Here is a 21,459-nt window from a genome sequence, read left to right as displayed (position 1 = left end):
ACGACCTCTGGTCTCTAATTGTAATGCCACAGTCTCGGGAGAGACTAGACTCTCCAGAGTGAAAAGCAATCCTCGCTCTTCCAGTTCTTTGATCTCAGAGCACAGCAGACACCCCCTCCACTCCTCCTTTCACTTTTAAAACACTCCCTGCAGACCCCACGCCCACCTCCCCCAAACCCCTGTGACTCGGGTGCCTCTCGCTAAATGCTCTCCTCCCTCAGTTGCTGCTGCTTTCTGCCTCTGAACACAAAGCACATCCAGGCGTACACGTGGATCTGTCTGCTTGCTCCTGAGGCTGTCCTGTCGCCGCTCCAGAGGATGCAACGTGCATCAGTGATGCTCACCCCCAGCCTCAAGCACTCCTCCACTGTGGTGGGAAAAGACAGACGCTCACCTCACCTCTCCACTCAGAGATCCAGAGTAGAGAGAGCTCCCCTTTAGACCAATCCCCCCCGCCTCACATATCATCAGCATGAGACAAGGGCAGAGAGGGAAGCACATAAAGGAAGAGTATAATAAATGGTTTCAGAAGGACAGGAGATGAAGTAAAGGGAGCCAGGAGGAGAGAGATGTTGAGAGCAGCCACTGGTAAGAGAGGTCCACACCGTGCTGAGCGTAAATGAAGGTGGGTGGAGAAGAGGGAGGGGTGAGGAGCAATAGAAATGCAGAGAGTGAGAGCAGACCGCGCCTATCGATGCCGGCTGAAAAAGCAGGGCAGCATGTGATATGAGTAAATACACTTCCAGTTTGCTTAATTAAAGGGATGTAGATGGGAGAGTGTGCACACATAGATCCACTATAGCTGCCGTATCCACAGGCACCTGTGCTTCAGACTCTGATTTTTTAGATCAGTGTTTGACATTAATAATTTACACAGACAACAGTCTCAGCATGGCTTTTGTCTTGCTTGTACAGGAAGGAAGCAAGCAGGGCAGAGAGATGAAGAGAAGTAATGAGAAAAAGATTCAGGAGGAAGGTCAGGAATCATGTAGTCTACATGGTGTTATAACTGGAAGAAAAGCAGGGCTCAGTGCTGTCATGTAGCTATAGCTCAGCTTTAAATATTGTGAATGTGTAATTATCTTCACAGTGTGTACATGTATATGTTTATGGATGGTGCTGTGGATGTTTGTGTGAACGTGTATGAATGTGGATTTCGGATCTTAAAATTTTGCTATGCAAGCTATATCATTATTTTTCTCAAAATAAGCTCATAACTACATTTCATTACATAGTCCTAATGAATGTATGTCACCCTATGTGAGAGGCTTATTTGTAAAATGTCTCAGTAAAAGACAAAACAATAAACAAGCTATTTTTCAGAGCACAGAATAATGGATGGATAAAGATACCCAAATTTTGTTCACAACATCTTCAAAAATGTTGTAATACTGTATGTTAACTTAAAAAGAGTTCATATGATAATTCTTCCCTGATACTGGGATTCATTTATGATAAACTACCATAAAAGATAAACTCTCAACTGGAATCAAAGTTTACCACACCACACCTTCAGATAACATGCAAAAAAACATGCACATACACACACACGGCACAGTTGGTCTGAAGTCATGCAATTCTTTTTTTTTTCCACAGCTAAACGTATTCATCGTCATTCAAATGATAAATGACTCACCCAGACTGTTTCCAACGCTCACACTTCAGACCCTTGCTCCGAGAAGACCAAGCCTGTTACAAAGCAAAAAGGCAGTTATTAACTATGCAGAGTGCAGAACTGAGAAAATTGATTATCCTGTCGCCCAGGCAGCTAAGTAGTTGTAGGTATATTAATGGACATGATGGATTTGATGTTTTACTCCTATTTTGCAGTAACTGTATTCTTGATTTGTATTATTTACCAAAAATGTGGCACCAGCATAGGAAAAAGGCAGTAACTGCAGATTCTTCAAAAACGATTTTGTCACAACTTGGGCTCTAGGTGTGTTACTGTATTTGGACTAGTCAGAAGAACCATTTGTTTTTCTGAACATGGATATACCAAACCCAAAGTAATTTGACCATCTTAGGCCAATATTTCCACCCAGAAGCTGTTCTGATGCTGAAATTGCTGCTTAAAGTGTCTCACATTCCTAGTTGTATCAAGGCCCAAATGAGGACAATTTATTTTGAATAGGGCACCACATAGTATGTGTGAGTATTAGATTAATATAGCCTATCTGGGTGTGTTGTAATGTATCTGCTAGGTTACCTACAATTAATCACATTAATGTTAAAGCACTGCAAAACAACTTCACTTTGAAGCAATATATTGCAAGTTGGGCTAACTTCAATTCAACAGAGCAAAGCAAAAATAATTTTGACTGAGGAATGATAATGAGGAATTATAATTAAGGGAAATCATAAATATATTTTTATATTCAGAAGAAGAAACCGTGCACTAAATAAATGCTTAGGAACAGGAACCAATGTGTTTGAGCCTGATAGCTAAGGGGGACATCAATACCTGTCGGCTCACCTGCTCAGAAGTTTGTTTTTGCTTTGAATAGCAGGTGGACGCATGGAGAAGTCGTCTTTGCTCCAAACTCGTTAACTTCTCTAAACAGCGGACATATTCTTCAAACAGCGCTAAACAAGTGTCACGTTAAAGAATAACTGTTACATTACGTTTTATGGACAATATATTCCTGCCGGGACAAAGGCGTGAATGAGGAGGCCTACGAGGAAAATGAAGATGCCGTTGATTAGACGAAGAGAGAGATCACGTTCATGGCTGCTTGAATGTTGTGGGATAACTTATGATGCCTTTTGAATTTTTATTAAATGTCTTTCCACCGCTGGTTGGATTATAACTTTGTGATGTGAACGACACAACGATGATGTGAAGTTACAGCTAGGAGGAGCAGGTAAGCAAACGCTAACGCTGGCTAAAACATCGCCTGTCAGTCAGCTGACAGCCGTAGCTGTCTGTGTTCTCCATGGAAACAGTAACTTATTTTTTTAAGGAAACAGTAACTTCCCTGTGCTGTGCGGCAACACGGTTGTTTTCACGTGAAGTAAAACAAAGCTAAAGTAACGTTACAGTAACTGACATGAAACAGAGCAAGAATAGGCCTACATGTTACTGTACTTGGGCTTTGTTTCACTTTTTGCAGTTACTGTACAAACGACCACCATTTATCTCAACGACACACAAGATCAGATAGGTTGTTGTCACATAACAAAGGATGCCTTGAATGTCATGAAAATGATAACAACTCGACCAAAAATGCAGTTAATTGCCTTTTTGCTTCGTAGGGCAGTAAAGCCCACGCCCCCCGGCCATTGCGTCACTGTTGAGAGCATAAACAGGAAGTCTATGGTCTGAACTGAACTCTTGCCGTCTTGTTCCCGTGCAGCTGGAGTTTAGAATTTAACAAACTCCCGAGGCTTGAATTTTTATGTGGACAACACCTGAAGGGATGAGGTGACTACAACAAGGTATATTTTTAACAATATAACGAGAACAAGAACCCAGAGACGTATTGATGGAAAATGTCTTCGTACTTGATGAGAAAAACTTTTTGCTGCTCATACTCATCTGGTTCTAACTAGCTACTGCTTTTAAGAGCAAAACACGGTGCTCTTTCCTTTTACAAGCAGCAATTACAATGTAGTGAACTCAGTGAAGAAATGTGTAAGTAGCTGCTAAATCACTTATTTACCTGCTTTTACTTTCATTTTCTCTCCATAAATATAACAGACTTGGGGGGTTTTAGTTAAAGCAGGAGATGCCGGACCACGATACTATAGGCAGCGATGTGTTGGAAGGATGGGAGATCCTTGGTTCTGGGGGATTTGGTCGTGTCTACAAGGCCAGGAACAATAACGATCTGCGCGACGTGGCAATTAAGCTACTAAATGAAGATGTTCGGTAAATATATAGGCTAAATATCTCAAAAATTATAAATATTTTTTTTTTATAAATACAAAAGTAATTATCTGGAGCACTCATTTTAAATGATCAACATCCACGTGTTTAATAGAAATTCAGGTAGCCTAACCCTTTCTCTCTCTGTTTCATCCCTGATCAGATGTTCTCCTAGCAGCCTTTTGCTCATGGAGGGAGAACTGTCAAATGAGGTTAAAAACATGGAGCAAGCCTCCTGTCCATATGTGCTGAGGGTTTGTGGAATTTTTAAGGGAATTCCACCACTTGAAGACTACCGCAGACCAACAAAGGGAATAGTCATGGAGTACATGGCCAGAGGATCAATTGAGACCCTCCAAGAAAACCTGGATCGCCCTCTACCAGAGCCCCTGGCCTTCCGCTTGGCATATGAAGTTGCTCTTGCCATACACTACCTCCATCAAAGGAAGCTTGTCCACCAGGACCTGAAACCAAGCAATGTTCTGCTGACGGAGGATTTTCATGCCCAGGTGAAGTGCCATAAAGCTCAGCTCTTGAGCTCATGTACGTATATTATTATATCAACTAAAGCTTATCTGAAACTCATGTAATTGTTTGTTTCCCCTTTTTTAAGTAGCTAGCAGACTTTGGTTTGTCCATAGTTTCAGCCAGTGCTAGAAACAGCAACAGACAAACAACAGAAGCTGTTGGAGGCACATACAAGTACATGCCTCCTGAGGCATTGCTTGATATTTCATATCAGCCTTGCCGTGACTTTGACATATACAGGTAAAAATTCCAATCAACAATTAAAAACAAGAAAACTGTATGGTTCAAAACATGAACAGTTTGAACACATTGCTAAAAAGTCTCTTGCTTTCTCTTGATCAGCTATGGCATCTTTCTCTGGTCTCTGTTTACTGGGAAAGAGCCGTATCGCGGTAAGTCATTTTTATTGTCTTATCATTTGTTTATTTGCTAATAACTGTTTCCCACATCATTCATACAGTATATGCACATTTCACATTTACACAAATTGTACACAGGTTTTTGCATGTTTTGATGCATTTAATTTTTATATCCTATGAACAACAGGGGCACCAAAGGATCTTGTGGTAGACGGGGTTTGCAGGAGAAAACAAAGACCTCGCTGCGATAAGTTTAATCAGAGAATTGGTGCTGTAGAAGGGTTAAAAGACCTGGTTGACCTCATGAACAAGTGTTGGGCTCACACACCCTCTGAGAGGCCTAAATCTAAAGGTACGTATTTGTTGTGGCAATATACATAGGTACTTGACTGCCGCTGCCGATTAAAACACACTGTAACTCCTAAAATGAAACTTGGTTTATGTTTCAGCCTGCGTTGAAGACACTGAGAGGGTTTACTCCAAGCACAAGAAGCGAATTCATGATGTAGTCCATCAAGTCTCGGTACATAAATGACATGTCAGAAAGTGCTGATTAATCATCAATTAGAATTTACACCAAATCTATGTCATATATTCATGTATTTTTTCTCTCTCCTTGTTTTAGAAACTACTAGAAGGAGATTCAAACGAAAGTGTGCCACCCCCAGGTAGACTGTCTGTGGGTTGGGGAACTTAAATCTGGTAAATGATTACACTCCACAATAAAACATCATGCAGATGTTTCTTTCTGTTTTGTTTTAGGTCAGTCACCGTCACATGATGAAGTGGATGCAAGGTTTTCAACACAGGTACACCAAAGGCACTTTGATCACTGCCTGATAGTCAAAGAAATTATATTGAGATCAAATAGCAAACAAACTAAAACAAGTCAAATTACGATTTGTGTTTGGCTATTATATCAGATATATAAAATATATGTATGATATGATATATGTAAAAAAAAATGTAATATTTGTTTGTCTATCATGTATAAGTCCTCAGTATAGACTAAAATAACTTTTTACTTTTGCCAACAGCCGTCGGACAGTGGTTATACTGACACAATGAGTGATGAGGATAAAGGTGATTTTTTTTTTTTCTATTCTATTCTTTTGTTACCGAAGTGATTTTTTAAAAATGTATGTTTAATGTGTGTTTAGTAAGTTTATGATGTGAATTTTGCATGTAAAAAGGCTCACATTTATTCAGTTATAATTTAATCATGTTTTTTTATGGAAATGCTTTCATTATTCTTCATTTTCAAACAGTAAATTTTGTTCGAGAGAACATGCCGGAGATAGTTCAGGAAGCCATGGCAGTGATGAAAATCGTGGACGAACTTGGAGACATGGTCCCCAGCCAAATATACACAAAGATCAATGTTATACCCGAACATGAGGAAAAAATGAGAAAACTTTATACAACCTCATTACGTTCAAGTGACATTGTCAAAGTCGCCTTCTACGCTGCACTCAAGAAACATGAGCCTGAACTAGTGAGGAGGCTTGGTAAGATTGGGTTTTCTTAAAACAGTAAAATAATTTACCCCAATACTAGTTATTCAAGTATTACATTTAAGTTTTTTTTTTTTTTTCAGGTGGATCATGAAGGATGTGACAAAGACTGCCAATGCTTCTTCTCCTAGGCGCCTTTCTTCTATATATTGTATATGCATATACCAATATGTAAATTTGTTAATATTTTACTACAAGCCATTAAGTATTTTCTTGAATAAACATATTTTTCAGAAAGAAATTAAATTCCATCCTTTAACTTTATCTTTTCAGAAAGCGACATGGTGTGTGCTGACTTAATTGTCAACGTATTTTCCATTGTTGATATTATAAAGCTTGTTTCTTCCAGTGGGTGAGAGAGAGAGAGGGAGGGAGAGAGAGAGAGAGAGAGACTGGGTAAGAGGCTTTTCTGGTTCAATCCCTCAGTAACTGTCACAAGCAGTCAGTCAGACAGTCACCTGCAGTTGAAGGTGTCGAGGGCAACCTAGGCAACAAATTTACTCTCCCATCTCAGTTTACGTGTATGTGTTTGTTGTTCAATGTTTTCATGCTTTAATGGTCCAAACAATGACCTGCTGCAGACAAAAACTTTAAGGTAAATCCTACATTAGTTATATTTAAACATTATTCTCTAAAAAAGAATATTTATCATTTGCAAGAGGTGCTTTCAGAAACATGTCACTTTTAAATTTAGATTAAAGAATCAATTCCAACATGTTGCTTTTAAAAAGTTTTACCTTCTACCACACTCAGAAACACCTGTTTGTAATTCTCTCTGTGTCTGTCCCACAGGACTAAAACCTGACACGTAACATTATTCTGGGATTTGACCTTTGTTTCATTCACAGCTTCATCTCCTTGAGCTCTGCAAAAACACACAGACACACTCATGCGCACACACCTTTGCGCCGGTGGTAATCCTCTGAGGGGAAAGTGTGTTTAAGTGTCATCTTGACCCATCCTTCTCTTCCTCAGTCCTACTGCCTCACTCCACCCTACACACCCATCTCACCCCACCCCATGTTGCATTAACGCTCCCAATCCTCTTTGTGGGAGAGTGACGTCTGCTACTGTCAGAAACAGAGTTAAGCTCAGCAGGCACCAGGAGAACAGAGTGGAGAGAAGCTCCCAGCCTTAGGGATAACCAGGCAGCGCTGCACTCTTGTCCTCCAGGGGGGACGAATCTCTGCCACCTGAGCAAGACCTGACTTGTCCCAAGCGGCTACGCGGGCTTCCAGCTGGGGAAAACACAAGGATCTTTAAATTTGGTGTGTCAAGACAGTTGGCTTGGTCAGCAGGTTAGCCAAACACTCTGCCACCCTGTCGGAGGGCCTCGATGGCCTCCAAGGATGAGTGCTGAGAAGCTGGAATACAAACTCTTCTCTGGGCGTACAACATGTTTTAACAGATTCTTGTTGCTGCTGTCTCTGTGTTTTTAAGATTTTTGGAAACAAAAAAACAGAGGAACTTGTGAATTCCTGCGAGATCCTGTGAAATCTTACATTTTTGGCCATTTTGGTTTAACTGCTGCAATGGCAACAAAACAGATGGCAGGACAGCTTCCTCCCATGTCAGGTGTGTCTGAAAGGTCTGTGTGTGTGTGTTTGTGTGTGGAGCATCGGGTGTTTATGAGTGCTTTTAATTGAACAGCAATCTGTGTGTGTTGGTGTGCGTCTATTGTGAGCCACTGGGGCCACTGCTAACTGGAGTGTGAGGGTGTGATTTTGTGAATGTGTATAATACAAGTCAAAAGTGCTTAAAGAGTGTGTGTGCGTGAGGTGGGGGGGCGCCGTGGAGGACGTAGCCCTGGATTTCCTAGAGATGGAGGGTCATGGTTATGACCGGTTTGGAGACGGGGAGAGGGACAGTTACCAGATTGATTACCGAAGGATTGTGGGAGACATGGAACCAGCGCGGCCACGCATCTCAAACAGAGATGGGGAACAACCTCACCCCTACGGAGCCCATCCTCACCCAACGCCACATGGACACGGGCATGAGACCGCAGCCCAGCGATACAGTGCTACAAGAATCCAAGCTGGATACGAACCAGAAAGGTCAGTTTCACACTCATAGCCTGTAAGGTCATGACCTTAACACCACTACCTAAATTGTAAACAATGTTTCTTGAGCAGCGATCAAGATGTTTTCTAATGTTTGCCTAAAAGCGTTAGCTGCGTGCTTTTTCCAAGTCCATCTATCAACTACCTTAGCCAACCAAATCCTCTTACCTACAGCACTGCCGTCATGAGTGTATAGAAGGAGTTTCCATTGACAAGGACGGATTCTTTTTGTTAGCATTTCCTGTCTCAGCTCCAACATTTGTAATAGGATCTGGCGTGTGAAAAGGAGGTCAAGAGAGAGGAGCAAAACAACATGCATGTTTTGCACAAGGGATAACTGCATCCAGAAATAAATGGCTGCCTAAATGAACATGTTTTTTGTTGTTGTTTTTTTAAAGTGAGAATAAATCTGTCCATGATATGATGTGTGCACACATCTGTCTGTTTAAGTCAGTAAAACATATTGCAGTTGGAGTTGATAGATTTGGCGCTTATGTTTCTTATCTTCTGTCTATATTGCTAGTTGGAAACTGCTCTGTTTTATTTCTGTGGAAGTGAAGTGCTACAACTAATATCAGTTGAAATCTAATATTAACTGTGAGAAGCTGTGAAGTTCATAATATAAACAGTATAATCTATTCATTGTAATTCTGTTACACACTTACATGTGAGTGTTTCAATATTACAGCATGGCAGACTACTTGATCAGTGGAGGCACAGGTTATGTTCCTGAAGACGGGTTAACAGCACAACAACTCTTTGCCATTGGCGAAGGACTAACATACAAGTAAGAAATGCTGATAACACACACACACAACACACACATTTACTGGCTAATTTCAAGGTACTGCTATCACACACAGATGCATGTGCACAAAAGGAACAATATGCATGTGCACATACAGAGGCACAAAGAATTATGCAATGTGGTCCATTAAATGTTTAGTGATATCTATGATGACACATCTGCTTGGGTTTTATATGGAGGATTATAATGAGTAATACGACTTTCAAGCATGACTCTGAGTGGAATCGCCGTCATTAAAAGCAGGGTCTGTATGTGTGTGTGTGTGCTAATGGGTGACGAGTGTAGTTTCCTTAATGGAGGTTATATGCAGGGTTCATGAGTGTGCAATGGATAAACACAGGACATTTCAGTGAGTTGAAAGGTGGACAGATTATGTCTGCTCACTAAGTTAAAAAAAAACTGTGGCTTTGTTGGAAGGGATAAAATTAATTATCTATAGCCTATATATATATTCATGATTACTTTATGTAATGCTATTCCACTGTGAAAGATGTTCTATCCTATATTCTAATGTTGTATCCACTAATCTTGTGTATCCTTTTCTCTCTCCCCTCTCAGTGACTTTTTGATCCTCCCGGGTTTCATAGATTTCACCTCTGATGAGGTGGTGAGTATCACAATGTCCAGCGTAGTACAGTCCATATTTTGCTCTTCTTTGGCTAGCACAGTGAGCACACAGTAAACTGTTGATTAACTTGTTCATAATTGGTAGCACAAAGCATTATATTTTGGATAAAGATGAGCAGGTACATCTGTTGTAGCCAAACAGGCTAAAGTTACCTTTCTGTGTCATTATTTGGTCTACAAACATATTTTTGTCCTCCAGTGTTAGCTCCAGTGAACATATATGATGTTCTTCATAATAATTCAACACAGCCAGCCAGGTTTTGCTGTAATCCTAGTAATTAATCCTTCACTCTTTGTTGCATTCGTTAGTGAGGGGTGCTTGAGCACAGGGTTGTTTATCTGACTTGCTTTGTTTTTGTCTTTGCCAGCTCTGCTGGGACATTAAATTAATTTCATGCCTTGGTCACATGGGCTATTGCTGAAAGAGGGTGTTCAAAACAGACGCACACCTGCGTCATCTAACACTCAGTAGGTGAATTCAGAGATTCGGCCTCTAATGTCTCCAAACTGTGATGCTTTTGTGCTGCAGCTGCAACACAGTAGAGCCATTGTTTGTGGCAAAAGTAATGAGTGATTTATCTACCAGGATCCAAGCACACACCTTAGGATTTCATTTCAGATTTATTTTTGCTTTTGTGCTCATTGGTGTTTAAGATGGTGCTTCTGTTTTGCATCACACTTTCAGGATCTAACCTCTGCATTAACAAGGAAGATAACCCTCAAGACTCCTCTCATTTCATCTCCCATGGATACAGTTACAGAGTCATCCATGGCCATCGCCATGGCAGTGAGTACACAGCGCAAACCTCACACATGCCATACCTAATTGATCACTCAACTTAGCAACATCCCGCTCTACAGTCTGTGGCAAGTGCACCAAAATCTGAATGTAATTTAATATGAGGGTTTCTCTTCATTTTCTCCTCTATCCCTTATTGGCTGGTTTCAGCTGATGGGAGGGATTGGAATAATTCATCACAATTGTACTGCTGAGTTCCAGGCGAATGAGGTCCGCAGAGTCAAGGTAAGACTGACCAGGTCAAGAACGACATATAGCAGCCCTCTTTTCGGATGTTACCTTCAAAACATTCTACAGTGAAAAATCTCTGACCCACTCAACGCTTATGTTTTTGTTTTTGCCAGAAATTTGAGCAAGGCTTTATTACAGACCCCGTGGTGATGAGTCCACGACACACAGTGGGGGATGTGTTCGAGGCTAAGATACGCCATGGTTTCTCTGGGATCCCAGTTACAGAAACGGGCAAGATGGGGAGCAAGCTGGTGGGCATCGTCACGTCCAGAGACATAGACTTTCTCTCTGAGAAGGATCATGACAGACCTCTGGAAGAGGTGGGCGCTTAGCTTACACGTGAATATGTGCATGTGCAGGAGAACACGCATTATTTAAATGATATCAAATAAGTAAAATCATTTGAAACCTATTTTCATTCAGGCAATGACAAAAAGGGAAGATTTAGTTGTTGCACCAGCTGGAGTCACACTAAAGGAGGCTAATGACATACTGCAACGTAGCAAAAAAGGTAAATCTGTCAGAGTAGTAACACAACAACTGAACTCAGATACACACTTTGGTTTTTTCTTTCTTCTTTCTTACTTTGTGCACCCTTTTTATACTCTGACTCTTGCAGGTAAGCTCCCCATTGTAAATGACAGTGATGAGCTGGTTGCCATCATTGCTAGGACTGATCTGAAGAAGAATAGAGATTATCCCCTGGCTTCCAAGGACTCCCGCAAACAGCTGCTGTGTGGGGCGGCCATTGGTACCAGAGAGGATGACAAATACAGACTGGACCTCCTAATGCAGGCTGGAGTGGATGTGGTGGTCCTGGTAGGTTTTAACAGTGGATTGTTTTTTTAATCTATGAGTATGCTGGATGTGATAACACATTAAGTCCCTATTAACTCAATTTAAAACCTGTGAGGCATTTCATTGTTGCTTTATCTTTCCTTGATAGTATTTTAACAATTGTATCTGCAGGACTCCTCCCAAGGAAACTCAGTGTATCAAATCAACATGATAAACTACATCAAACAGAAATATCCTGAGCTGCAGGTGGTTGGGGGAAACGGTGAGCTCATCTATTTTCTTTAGGGTTTTCTTTTGCATTTGTGGAGTCAAAAACTCCCTCTACACCATTTCTTCCTCATTCAGCTCTTTGCTGTGTCTCTGTCTCTCTCTAGTGGTGACAGCTGCTCAGGCTAAAAATCTTATAGATGCAGGCGTGGATGCCCTGAGGGTGGGCATGGGCTGTGGCTCTATCTGCATTACCCAGGAAGGTATGTTATAGAGAGCAGTACTGTGAGACCCTGCTGCTTTTAGATATACTGTAAAGAAACAAAAAAAACATGCAATTTTGTGTATGTTTTGTGACACATACCTATTTTTTACGCCTTCTCCTCAGTGATGGCCTGCGGACGACCCCAAGGAACATCGGTGTACAAGGTTGCAGAGTATGCACGACGTTTTGGAGTGCCAGTAATCGCTGATGGAGGCATCCAGACTGTTGGACATGTGGTGAAAGCTCTGGCCCTGGGAGCATCTACAGGTAGAAAAAGGCATTGATTTTCCTGATTATGCAATTTACATTTTCATAATATACATTTAGAAGATTCCTTAGACACTTTCATGAAATAACATATGGGGCAAGGGTCATGGATGTATGGTGGATGACTGGCAGGTCATTTTACAAACAGACCAGTTTCTCAAAATAAAAGCAGTATTTCTTGTAAACATCTAGTATCTTTCTTTTTACCTTAATTGTTGTCATATGCAACCAGCATCACTTCTTCCCATTTTCTATTTGCTTCAGTGATGATGGGGTCATTGCTGGCGGCAACCACCGAAGCCCCCGGAGAATATTTCTTTTCAGATGGTGTGCGTCTGAAGAAATACAGAGGAATGGGCTCCCTGGATGCCATGGAGAAAAACAATAGTCAGAAGCGCTACTTCAGGTGGTGTATCTGTATAAAAACTTTTCCTGGAAAAATCTAAACTCAGAGGATGTCATTGTGATGTATCGCTTATTCTGTGTATGTTTTTTTTTTTATTGTCCAGTGAGGGAGATAAAGTGAAAGTGGCCCAAGGTGTCTCAGGCTCAGTACAAGACAAAGGCTCCATCCACAAGTTTGTTCCTTACCTCATTGCTGGTATCCAACACGGCTGTCAGGACATAGGAGCCAAGAGTTTGTCGATTTTAAGGTAAGTGTTAAATTGTGAGCGTTATTGGCACCAGACCTCAGGGAAATACTCTGTACTGGCAGCAAGCAGCAGACAGACTAGGTAGCACAATGAAACTGTGGATTGATAGAGAGAGGACCACAGTTAATATCTTGAACAGACCAGAGCTCAAATGCTTCTTAATACAATTTCATCCCCTATCTATTTTACATAATGTTGACATTCTCCACTAGCCATAAATGATACCGCAATTACACAACCAAAACTATGCTAAGTGGTAGCAAAGTTTTTTTCTTTTGTCTTATAAGACATTCTAACAAAAAGGACAATATTGCCCGTGAATTAAAAAATAACTTACAAGTTACACATTCACTGTTACAATAAGTTGGTCTTGCTCCTTATCAACATGCTAACTTACACAAAACAACAACAGGCTACAAGTCCTCAGGTTTATCACAGGTGGCATTTAACAACATAGCTCAACCATATGACAGTGATCATGAAACTCGTTGAAAAGTGGGATTCTTACGTTAATTTTCACGTGCTACCGGCTGGTTTATGATGACAATTTTAACAATACCTTCACTATAGCTCATTTACGGCATGGCAATGAGCACCTTCTACTCCTGTTTCACATATCGAAACCGTCTTACAGCACTTTTTCTGGCGTTGCAATAGTTTTTTTTGTTTTGTTTTGTTTTTTGACACCAGTTTAGGAGTATAAAATTGTGTTACCAGAGAATTTCGGGGATCCATGGTACTCAAACCAGAGCTAGCTAGTCTGTTTGCAGGGCCTGACAGCACCACAGCACCACCTGCTGACTGGAAGATATATTACCCCGATATTTATTATGAGGACATGGACATGCTTGGAGTTAGGTTTACAATCATTAACAGAAAATTATGTAGGCCTAGCCTTTTTTTTTTCCAAACCCCAACAATGACTAGTAAGTTTATATTGTGTATGGTCTTTTTGCTGATGAACTTTGTATCTGTGTGTGTGTCCCAGGTCGATGATGTACTCAGGAGAGCTGAAGTTTGAGAAGAGGACTATGTCTGCTCAAATGGAGGGAGGAGTTCACGGCCTCCACTCGTAAGTCTGACCTCTGACCCTACAGTGACTTACAGTGACCTACAGTGACCTTTTCACCACCTTTACAACTGCTTCATACTCCATGTGCCTCTTTTTTGTGATACTTATTTCCAGTGTGTAGATATTGTCTTGGGAATGATGGTTTGGTGACATCTGTCATCATCTGTTTTCTCATCATCTGTTGTCTAAACCTTACTTGTATTCAGTCCCTGTGTCAGAACCCTTCTATTGTCAAATTGTTTACCTGTGGTTAGCAACATAAAATTGTCTTCTCTCTTCCTCTTTTCTTACCCATGCTATCATATTAGATATTCTTTTGTGCCATGTAAGTATAACTACAAGGCTATCACATCATTCATCTTCTTCTTTCATCCATTCATTTCCATTCAAGACACAAACACATCACAACACGGAAAATGCTAATACTTTTACTTTGTTCAATTCCAAATGTAGTTATGAAAAGCGGCTTTACTGAGGCGGGAGGAAGAGGAAACGCACGATCAGGACCCAATGTCCCAACCCCAGCAGCTATGAGCAGATGTAGTGGACGCATGTGACCAAACCACAAACTAAATAAAAAAAATAATACTGTTGTTGCCGGACAACATCTAGGCCTACACAAATATCAGAAACCACTTGTTTGTGTCCTCTTCTCCCTCTCCTGTTTGTCTTAACTTTGATCCCTTTAAGGATAGACAAAACAACAAACTTTAATCTGAGTATGACGTCTAGAGGAGAGCCAAAGAGTTGCATGACCGCACATGAACTCTGTCTTTCCCCTGCTGTGTTCAAGGTGTAGTGACACTAATGTAACTCTGCTAATCCCATTCAACAAGCAAATGCATGTCATTAACTACTTTAGGATAAGCTTACTATTGCTGACCCTAATGTGAAGCTCATCTCCCTGTTGGCTTCTGAATTGCACTTTGATACAGAAGAGTACAGCATAAACCTTGCAGAGTTGCAGTCCCATGTTTCCATGCTCATAGATAAATCACACAAGATCTTTTTTTCTTTGTTTTGCAGGAAGTCAGACAGTCATATATTTTATTTACATAAAAAAAGACACAACAAAAAGCAACATATCCTTGACACAATGTTTTAAATATTTAACATTTTATTTAATTAAAAGAGGAAAGAAACACAAATCCACATATTTAAGATTGTTTTTGCTGATGTTAAAAGCATGTTATGTAGCCATGGTCACATCTGACAGCCTGCAACACGGTGCATAAAGCTTGCTGTCAAGAGGAAACAAAGAGTACTCACAGGACAGTTTCATTGTCTTTTTACTGCACTTGATAGTTTTTGTAGTGGTGATTTCAACATCATTATCTCTGAATATGTGGCTGTTACGTGTTTCTTTACTTTGAACACACTGGATGTGTGATGTGATGTGCTGCACTGTTGCGTAAGGGAGGCTTAGCATCAGCCTTAATTCACACATACATTTGTAGAAAGGAGCGCCTTATAGGACCAACCACATGTAATCTCACTCTGGATTACCCATCAGGAAACAATGGACAAGAAACTGTTGACGAAACAGGAGAGTATCCATGCTTTATATTACAATTATTTCATTATAATCTGATTTCTAGTATATCTGATTATATGTCCATACATTATTCCCATGTACATTTTTACAAATGAGTCTTGACTTGTCATGAGCTTCCATAATTTCATTTTGCAAAAAAACATTGTTAATTTAATGGCTATCGACTGTACATAATACACAATACAGATAGTTATGTGTCTTTTTTCAGGCTCAATATTTCAGTTAATTAAATGGTGAGTCACTGACATAGGGCTAGATCTATTTCTTTATAGAATGATAGACCAAAGTTTATTTTTCCAGTTTCAATAATGACTTCTTCTTTTACTGGAAGGTACTCAACACCTTTGGTATTACATATTTGTCCCATGATGAATACTGGATCTGAATTTTGCAATAACTGTCAACCAATTAAATGAATGATTGTACTAGTTGACTAAATGATTTAACAGTTTTATAACAATTCCCAAGAATCACTGAATATACAGAAAATATAATTGTCTTCTTCTATCATCCACCTTAAGGCTTCAGAATGATATTTACTGTAAATAGTGTTGCATGAATAAAGATAATTTTGACAAGGGCATTCTGATACTGTTTTGACATTTTGTCCTATCTTTAAAAAATGTTGTTACTACACATAGTATACTAGAGGGCAATATAGTATACATTTGTCAAATATATAAGTAATAAAAAAAATCCACGCAAATGATTGGTTTAGCAACTGACAAAGTCATAGTATGATTCTTCCTTAAATATCCATTTCATTGCACCACACTGAGATAATATTATCATCCTAATAGAAAAGTAGGCTAAAGTTGGCTACTAAATGCCAAAATGTCTGTTCTTATGACTGAGTATACCGTTACCAACTCAGTTCACTTAATGGACATTAAGGTTGTGATGATGTGAACGCAAAATATTATACTTCACTGTAACAAATAGTTTTAGCTCCCTCTCACAATGAAATTTTGCTCATATTTTTTTCCAATGTAAATGAATTTGTGTCTGAGGCGATATTATCGCATATGGGAAGAAGTCAAATGAAGTTGTTAATGAGCATGTCTTGCTTTTCCTGAGTGGAATCCACAGCAATACATCAGCAATGTTAAATGAGACTTTTTTGGGTTCCATATTGTTTGTCTATGGAGAAGGTTCTTATTGTTTTCATAGACTCTTGGAGTTTCTTTTTGCAGGACAGCTTCAGTGTAAAAAAAACCCTAATGCTTCTTAGGTTGAGAATGGTACTATTTGCATTCTTTAGCAACAGATACTTGATCCTTAACATTCATGAATGTCGAAATGGAATGAGCACAGTTTTGAATCAAAAAATCAAAAAGTTGAAACAATATTTTAAGGGCATACATTACTGAAAACAGTGACAAAGTCAGCAGAAAATAATTTGGGTCTACACATTGTATCAGTAATGTCCATCATTCAGTCATTATTTCATCTGTATGACTTTTATGATGTACAATTCAACTCAATCACAATCAGAGTCTGCTATTTCTGCACAATGTCAGGTGCAATCCACTCACTGCTGGACTTTTACAATTTCCTATAATTCAATGGTGTCACTGCAAACACTCAGAGCATCAATTTGTCTGCACACGTTGACAAACTCTGCCTGTACAGCCATATCCCATTCCAGCTGTTTGCTTTCACTCAGGTGCTTAGTCCCTGCCAGTCGGACAGAACCTTGGGGGTCCTGGGAGGCCAAGCTCAGGGTTCGGTAGCGCCTGTGGTAAGACAGGTGGGGAATTGCTCGTGGAAGACTGTGCTGAGCAAAGCTTTGCCCTCGGTTGGCCCAAGAATGTGAAAGTAGCTTTCCTGTCTCCTTGGGTTTGCTGCAAAGACCCTGGGTTGATCCAGAGACACTCCCTTTCCAATCCCATTGCTCTGGTGTCTTGCTGTGAGATGCCAAAGAACTATGTGGCTGAGGAGGTTTAGAACTGGGCAGGGTTTTCTCTTGATCCATGTCTCCACAAGAAGAGGTTCGGAATAAAGCATTATCCACAGAACTAGGACCTTGCTTTGATGTACCCTGGCTAGGAGAATTCAGGGAATGGCTTGAAGAAGAATGGAACATCCTGGGCAAACCAAAAATACTGTGAGAGAACAGGGACTCACTGAACAGAGCCTGGTCAATGCTGCGTGACAAGTCTATGGGAGATGGGGGCCTCAAGTCCACAGTAGAGTCAGTATCCTGACCAAAGCTATCCAGTGATGATAGCTGAGACTCGTCTGCATTTTTAGGCTTGCGGGGTGGGCTTGGGGGTGTAGGTAGAGGTAGTATAGTAATCCGTGTTTGGCTGACTTTTGGTAGACAATCTAGCCCATTTCCAGGAGGATCCACCATCGAGCAAAGAGGAAGAGCCTCTGACTGTCCCTTAGTGATGACATCACAGACCACCAGCTTCTCCTGTTTACCTTGGGACCAGGAATCGGAGCAGAGGACAGGGGAGTTTGCGCCCCCATGAGATGGCAGGGTGAGCCCACGAGAAGGGGAGCTGCAGGAGAGGCGCGACCAGGATCCAGGCCGAGGGCGAGTGATGGTCTTGATAGAAGAGTTCTTGTGACAGAATAGAGGGTGTGTGCCAATGAGAGACAAACCTAGACACACTCCAATCTCACAGAGTCTACAGCCTACTTGGTAGCCCCACCAGGGCCAGGGCTGGAACCCATAGCCATCAACTCCACCAAAACCAAGGGCATGTAGGATCCCATAGAGCTGTAGACCTCCACACCCCAACAAACACAATGAAGCTCCTACTCCAGCTCCTGCTGCCCTGTGCCAGTCCTCCACTTTGGCAAAGGGGCAATTTGGAGGTTGCATCACTTCAGGAGATCCTCCAGTCTCTCCATTGTCATTCAGCCTGTAGATGTGTTTTGTGTTGACTCTTATTAAGCAGTAGAATATGAGGTAGGAGAATGAGAGAAAGATTGTTAGACACACAAACAGGCCATGAGGGGAGAGCAGGATCATGGTGGGGAGGCCGTGGAAGAGATAGAGCAGGCCAACACACCCTAAGGACACTCCAAAATGCAACAGGGACACACACAGTAACACGCGAGGTTTGGGCAAAGCTGAAAATGAGGTGGATATAGCAAGAGGAAGCGAAAGACGCATTCGTGTGCGCAATGAAAGAAGGAGGAAGGCCAGAGAGAAGGCTGAAATCAAACAGGGGAACGGTAACTCAGAAAGCAACACAGAGCCCAGAGGGGGAAGACGGTCTTGATGGCTGTAAGCATCATAGAGCAAACAGAAAGCTTGCATCCCTGAAAATGCTAGTAGGAACAAATGCAGGAGGGTGAAGTAGGGGCTTCCAGCAGGACATCGCAGGGGAAGGCCTAACAGACTGACCACAGAGATTAGGCTGAACGCAGTGAAGACAGACCCTAGGCCATAGATGTGAGCTTCCCATGCAAACCCCCATGTGGCGAGGGCAGAGTTCCAGTCCGAATACAGGGGGACGTAAAGGCCAGGGTTGATAGCCAGGGAGGGGCGAAGGGACTCGTTGGGAGTAAAATCATCTGGGTAGGTAGAAGTCCAGGATTGGTTTGTTGTTTTGCAGGGTGTGGCAGATGTGTCCGTGTTACCATCGAGTAAGAGTGTGCTAGTGGTTTTTGAGACATGAAGACCATTGTCCCTGGAGTCATCTGTAAAACAAGTGCAAGAAAACATGTTACTGATGTATTTGTTGTCTCTACAGATAGCTAGAGAGGTAGAAGTTTTACTCAAATTAATGTTTTTAGTGGGCAAATGGAGCTAGTATAGTAAAATGAGATGCTGAATATACTGAAACATACATACAAAACATCAGCACAACACAGCCTCGCTTTAGTACCAGTGTGGCTGTGTACCTTTGCTATCATAACTTTACAATTCTAATATTCATTTATTTTAAAACAATTACAATAATAATGATGTAAATGTAACAACATAATGATCTAACCGATGAATACAGGCCAAAGATGCTCTTTACAATTTTAATTGTCCAAAAAGAGAGCATGGTGGTATCTGCCGTGTGTGAAGTTAATCCATAATAAAACAGAGCAGGCTTGTAACTGGGAATCTCTAACTAGGTCACAGAGAGTGGGAGCATGAGCAAGTAGTGTGTGTGTGTGTGTGTGTGTGTGTGTGTGTGTGTGTGTGTGTGTGTGTGTGTTAGAGAGAGAGAGATGTGTGTTGATTAGCCAGTATTGACCTCGTTGCTGCTTTCATTTTGAGTGGCCATTATAAAGCATGATTAAGAAGTGTTAGTCTATCTTTAATGTTACATCCTTTCAGCGAAAAGCTGCAAATGACAACCATTATTATGTGACTGTGATCGTGTCACGCAATAAATAATATAAGCATTCTGTAAGTGAAATAACCTTCAGAGTAAGCTGTTTGAAGCCATTGGAATCAGGGAAACCATTGGTTATAAATGGAATGTGTCCTATTTCTGGTCCTCCATTAGTCATGAAGTTGATTGTGTTGATGCAGAAGCCGCAAACTAGCACTGAGGTAATTGATTTTCTTTGTGTTCACTTCAAAGTCTACAATAAATGCATCTTGATGGGATGCAAGTGCCAATAGATATTGAATATTATATATTCAATGATTCAATTCATGAATGGCTGTTAGGCTAAAAATAACATTTGGCATCAAATGCATATAGGCAAATTGAGGAAGGGTCATTCCTTATATTTCTGTCAGAGCCCTCCTCCCACAACACATCATTTACTTTGACAAGTGAGTGCAATTGTGGGAGCATGAGCAAGTAGTGTGTGTGTGTATTTGTGCAGTAAATATTCCATGTGTGCACGACATTGTCCAAAAAAACTTTAAATAGGGGCAATGGACTCTGGTTGCAAAGGGAGTGTAATGTTTCTACAGGGCTGGGTGGGATAGTCTATGATAAAAGGACTGAGAGCACAAGGCAAGGGAGAGAGAACTGGAAGGAAGGGCTAAACAAATATTTTTGAGGAGTAGATGCTTGAGAGAGTGAAGCGATGCAAACCCTCCTGTGAATGTAAAACAAGTGCCTCTGCCAGCAGAATGCATATCACAAACACTGCAGTCACACATCCACTTGGAGTATTTTATTCTAGACTTTTACACTATAAATTCTGTCATTCACAATTGGCAATAAGTGACGAGTTTACACTGAGATTGGTGTCAGATTCAGTAAATGATAAATTATTTAATTCTTACCTTTTTCTGCCTCCAAGCTAACAGCTCCTCTGTGTAAAACACTGTCTATCATATCAACCAATACATCCCCAGTGTCTTTCATGGGGACAGTCACCCCCTGTGTCTTTCCCTGTGGTCTGACAGAAGGGCCCGTGGTCCATCCCAAACTGCTAGTGGCAACAGGCTGAGTGGTGCGCTCAGGGCTGGGCTCAGGTCCAACAGATGGGGGTGAAGTTAAGTCTTGTTCTGGTCTGACTGATGGAAGTGAGCCAAACAGAAGAAAAGGTAAGTGGCTATCAGTTGTCTCATTCTCCGAAGCCGGGAAAATTAGCTGATTTTTTCCGGTCTGTGTAGAATTGAAAATAGATCTAATGCTGGTCTCGGCTGGCTGATGCTTGAATGATTGCTCCTGGGTAGGTTGAGGCAGTGCTGCTTCTGATGAAGACACTTTTGGTTGAGTATTCTCCTTAGTGGAAGTATCTTCTGTAGCACTTTCTATGGGTCTGGATACAAAAAGACTCTCCTCATTGGGAGACAAAACAGATGCCTCTGTGCTTTCCTGTAAATCATCATATTCCCCAATCACACCTTGTCTATCTGATTCCTCAGATGACGATAAGGGCCAACTCAAAGGCAGACCCAGGAAGTCAGATCCAAACATGGGATTCA

At 41.1% G+C, this 21,459-nt stretch overlaps 3 protein-coding genes across 7 annotated transcripts; 2 read left to right on the top strand and 1 right to left on the bottom strand.

Moving 5' to 3' along the window:
* Positions 1–2,964: 2,964 nt before the first annotated feature.
* Positions 2,965–6,481, top strand: LOC310987459 (receptor-interacting serine/threonine-protein kinase 3-like). 2 transcript variants are annotated; one of them, XM_083973729.1, is made up of 12 exons: positions 2,965–3,438; positions 3,701–3,871; positions 4,032–4,377; positions 4,485–4,636; positions 4,739–4,788; positions 4,943–5,107; positions 5,205–5,278; positions 5,381–5,423; positions 5,494–5,564; positions 5,793–5,838; positions 6,024–6,263; positions 6,353–6,481. In XM_083973729.1, the coding sequence occupies exons 2-12, from the start codon at positions 3,729–3,731 to the stop codon at positions 6,361–6,363; spliced, it is 1,341 nt and encodes a 446-aa protein (XP_083829855.1). In that variant the 5' UTR covers positions 2,965–3,438; positions 3,701–3,728; the 3' UTR covers positions 6,364–6,481. The 2 variants fall into 2 exon arrangements, with proteins under 2 accessions (XP_083829855.1, XP_083829856.1); XM_083973730.1 differs by having other exon boundaries at positions 2,966–3,424; positions 5,518–5,564.
* A 2,539-nt stretch (positions 6,482–9,020) lies between these two features.
* Positions 9,021–14,650, top strand: impdh1a (IMP (inosine 5'-monophosphate) dehydrogenase 1a). 4 transcript variants are annotated; one of them, XM_083973098.1, is made up of 15 exons: positions 9,021–9,119; positions 9,699–9,747; positions 10,453–10,554; positions 10,717–10,791; positions 10,911–11,117; positions 11,221–11,308; positions 11,417–11,616; positions 11,767–11,857; positions 11,970–12,065; positions 12,191–12,334; positions 12,599–12,740; positions 12,844–12,987; positions 13,976–14,059; positions 14,368–14,384; positions 14,513–14,650. In XM_083973098.1, exons 1-15 carry the CDS (start codon positions 9,022–9,024, stop codon positions 14,614–14,616), a joined length of 1,641 nt encoding a protein of 546 aa, XP_083829224.1. In that variant the 5' UTR covers position 9,021; the 3' UTR covers positions 14,617–14,650. The 4 variants fall into 4 exon arrangements, with proteins under 4 accessions (XP_083829224.1, XP_083829226.1, XP_083829225.1 ...); XM_083973100.1 differs by lacking the exon at positions 14,368–14,384 and having other exon boundaries at positions 10,717–10,776; XM_083973099.1 differs by lacking the exon at positions 14,368–14,384.
* A 2,519-nt stretch (positions 14,651–17,169) lies between these two features.
* Positions 17,170–20,893, bottom strand: prrt4a (proline rich transmembrane protein 4a; the record flags this gene model as incomplete). The annotated part of the gene is made up of 2 exons (XM_083973130.1): positions 17,170–19,271; positions 20,812–20,893. 2 exons carry the CDS (start codon positions 20,891–20,893, stop codon positions 17,170–17,172), a joined length of 2,184 nt encoding a protein of 727 aa, XP_083829256.1.
* Positions 20,894–21,459: the final 566 nt, after the last annotated feature.

The sequence above is a fragment of the Trachurus trachurus genome, assembly GCF_905171665.1.
Source record: "Trachurus trachurus genome assembly, chromosome: 6".
Lineage (NCBI taxonomy): Eukaryota > Metazoa > Chordata > Actinopteri > Carangiformes > Carangidae > Trachurus > Trachurus trachurus.
Note: the sequence above shows the minus strand (reverse complement) of the source record. Positions and strands in the feature narration are given on the sequence as shown.

What these genes read in the sequence shown, in the direction of transcription:
- LOC310987459 (XM_083973729.1), top strand. Translation starts at nt 3,729, where the DNA reads ATGCCGGACCACGATACTATAGGCAGCGATGTGTTGGAAGGATGGGAG. An exon ending in CTACTAAATGAAGATGTTCG is followed by an intron (nt 3,872 to 4,031) that starts GTAAATATATAG and finishes ATCCCTGATCAG; the next exon opens with ATGTTCTCCTAGCAGCCTTT. An exon ending in CGGAGGATTTTCATGCCCAG is followed by an intron (nt 4,378 to 4,484) that starts GTGAAGTGCCAT and finishes TTTTTTAAGTAG; the next exon opens with CTAGCAGACTTTGGTTTGTC.
- impdh1a (XM_083973098.1), top strand. Translation starts at nt 9,022, where the DNA reads ATGGCAGACTACTTGATCAGTGGAGGCACAGGTTATGTTCCTGAAGAC. An exon ending in ATTTCACCTCTGATGAGGTG is followed by an intron (nt 9,748 to 10,452) that starts GTGAGTATCACA and finishes TCACACTTTCAG; the next exon opens with GATCTAACCTCTGCATTAAC. An exon ending in ATGAGGTCCGCAGAGTCAAG is followed by an intron (nt 10,792 to 10,910) that starts GTAAGACTGACC and finishes TGTTTTTGCCAG; the next exon opens with AAATTTGAGCAAGGCTTTAT.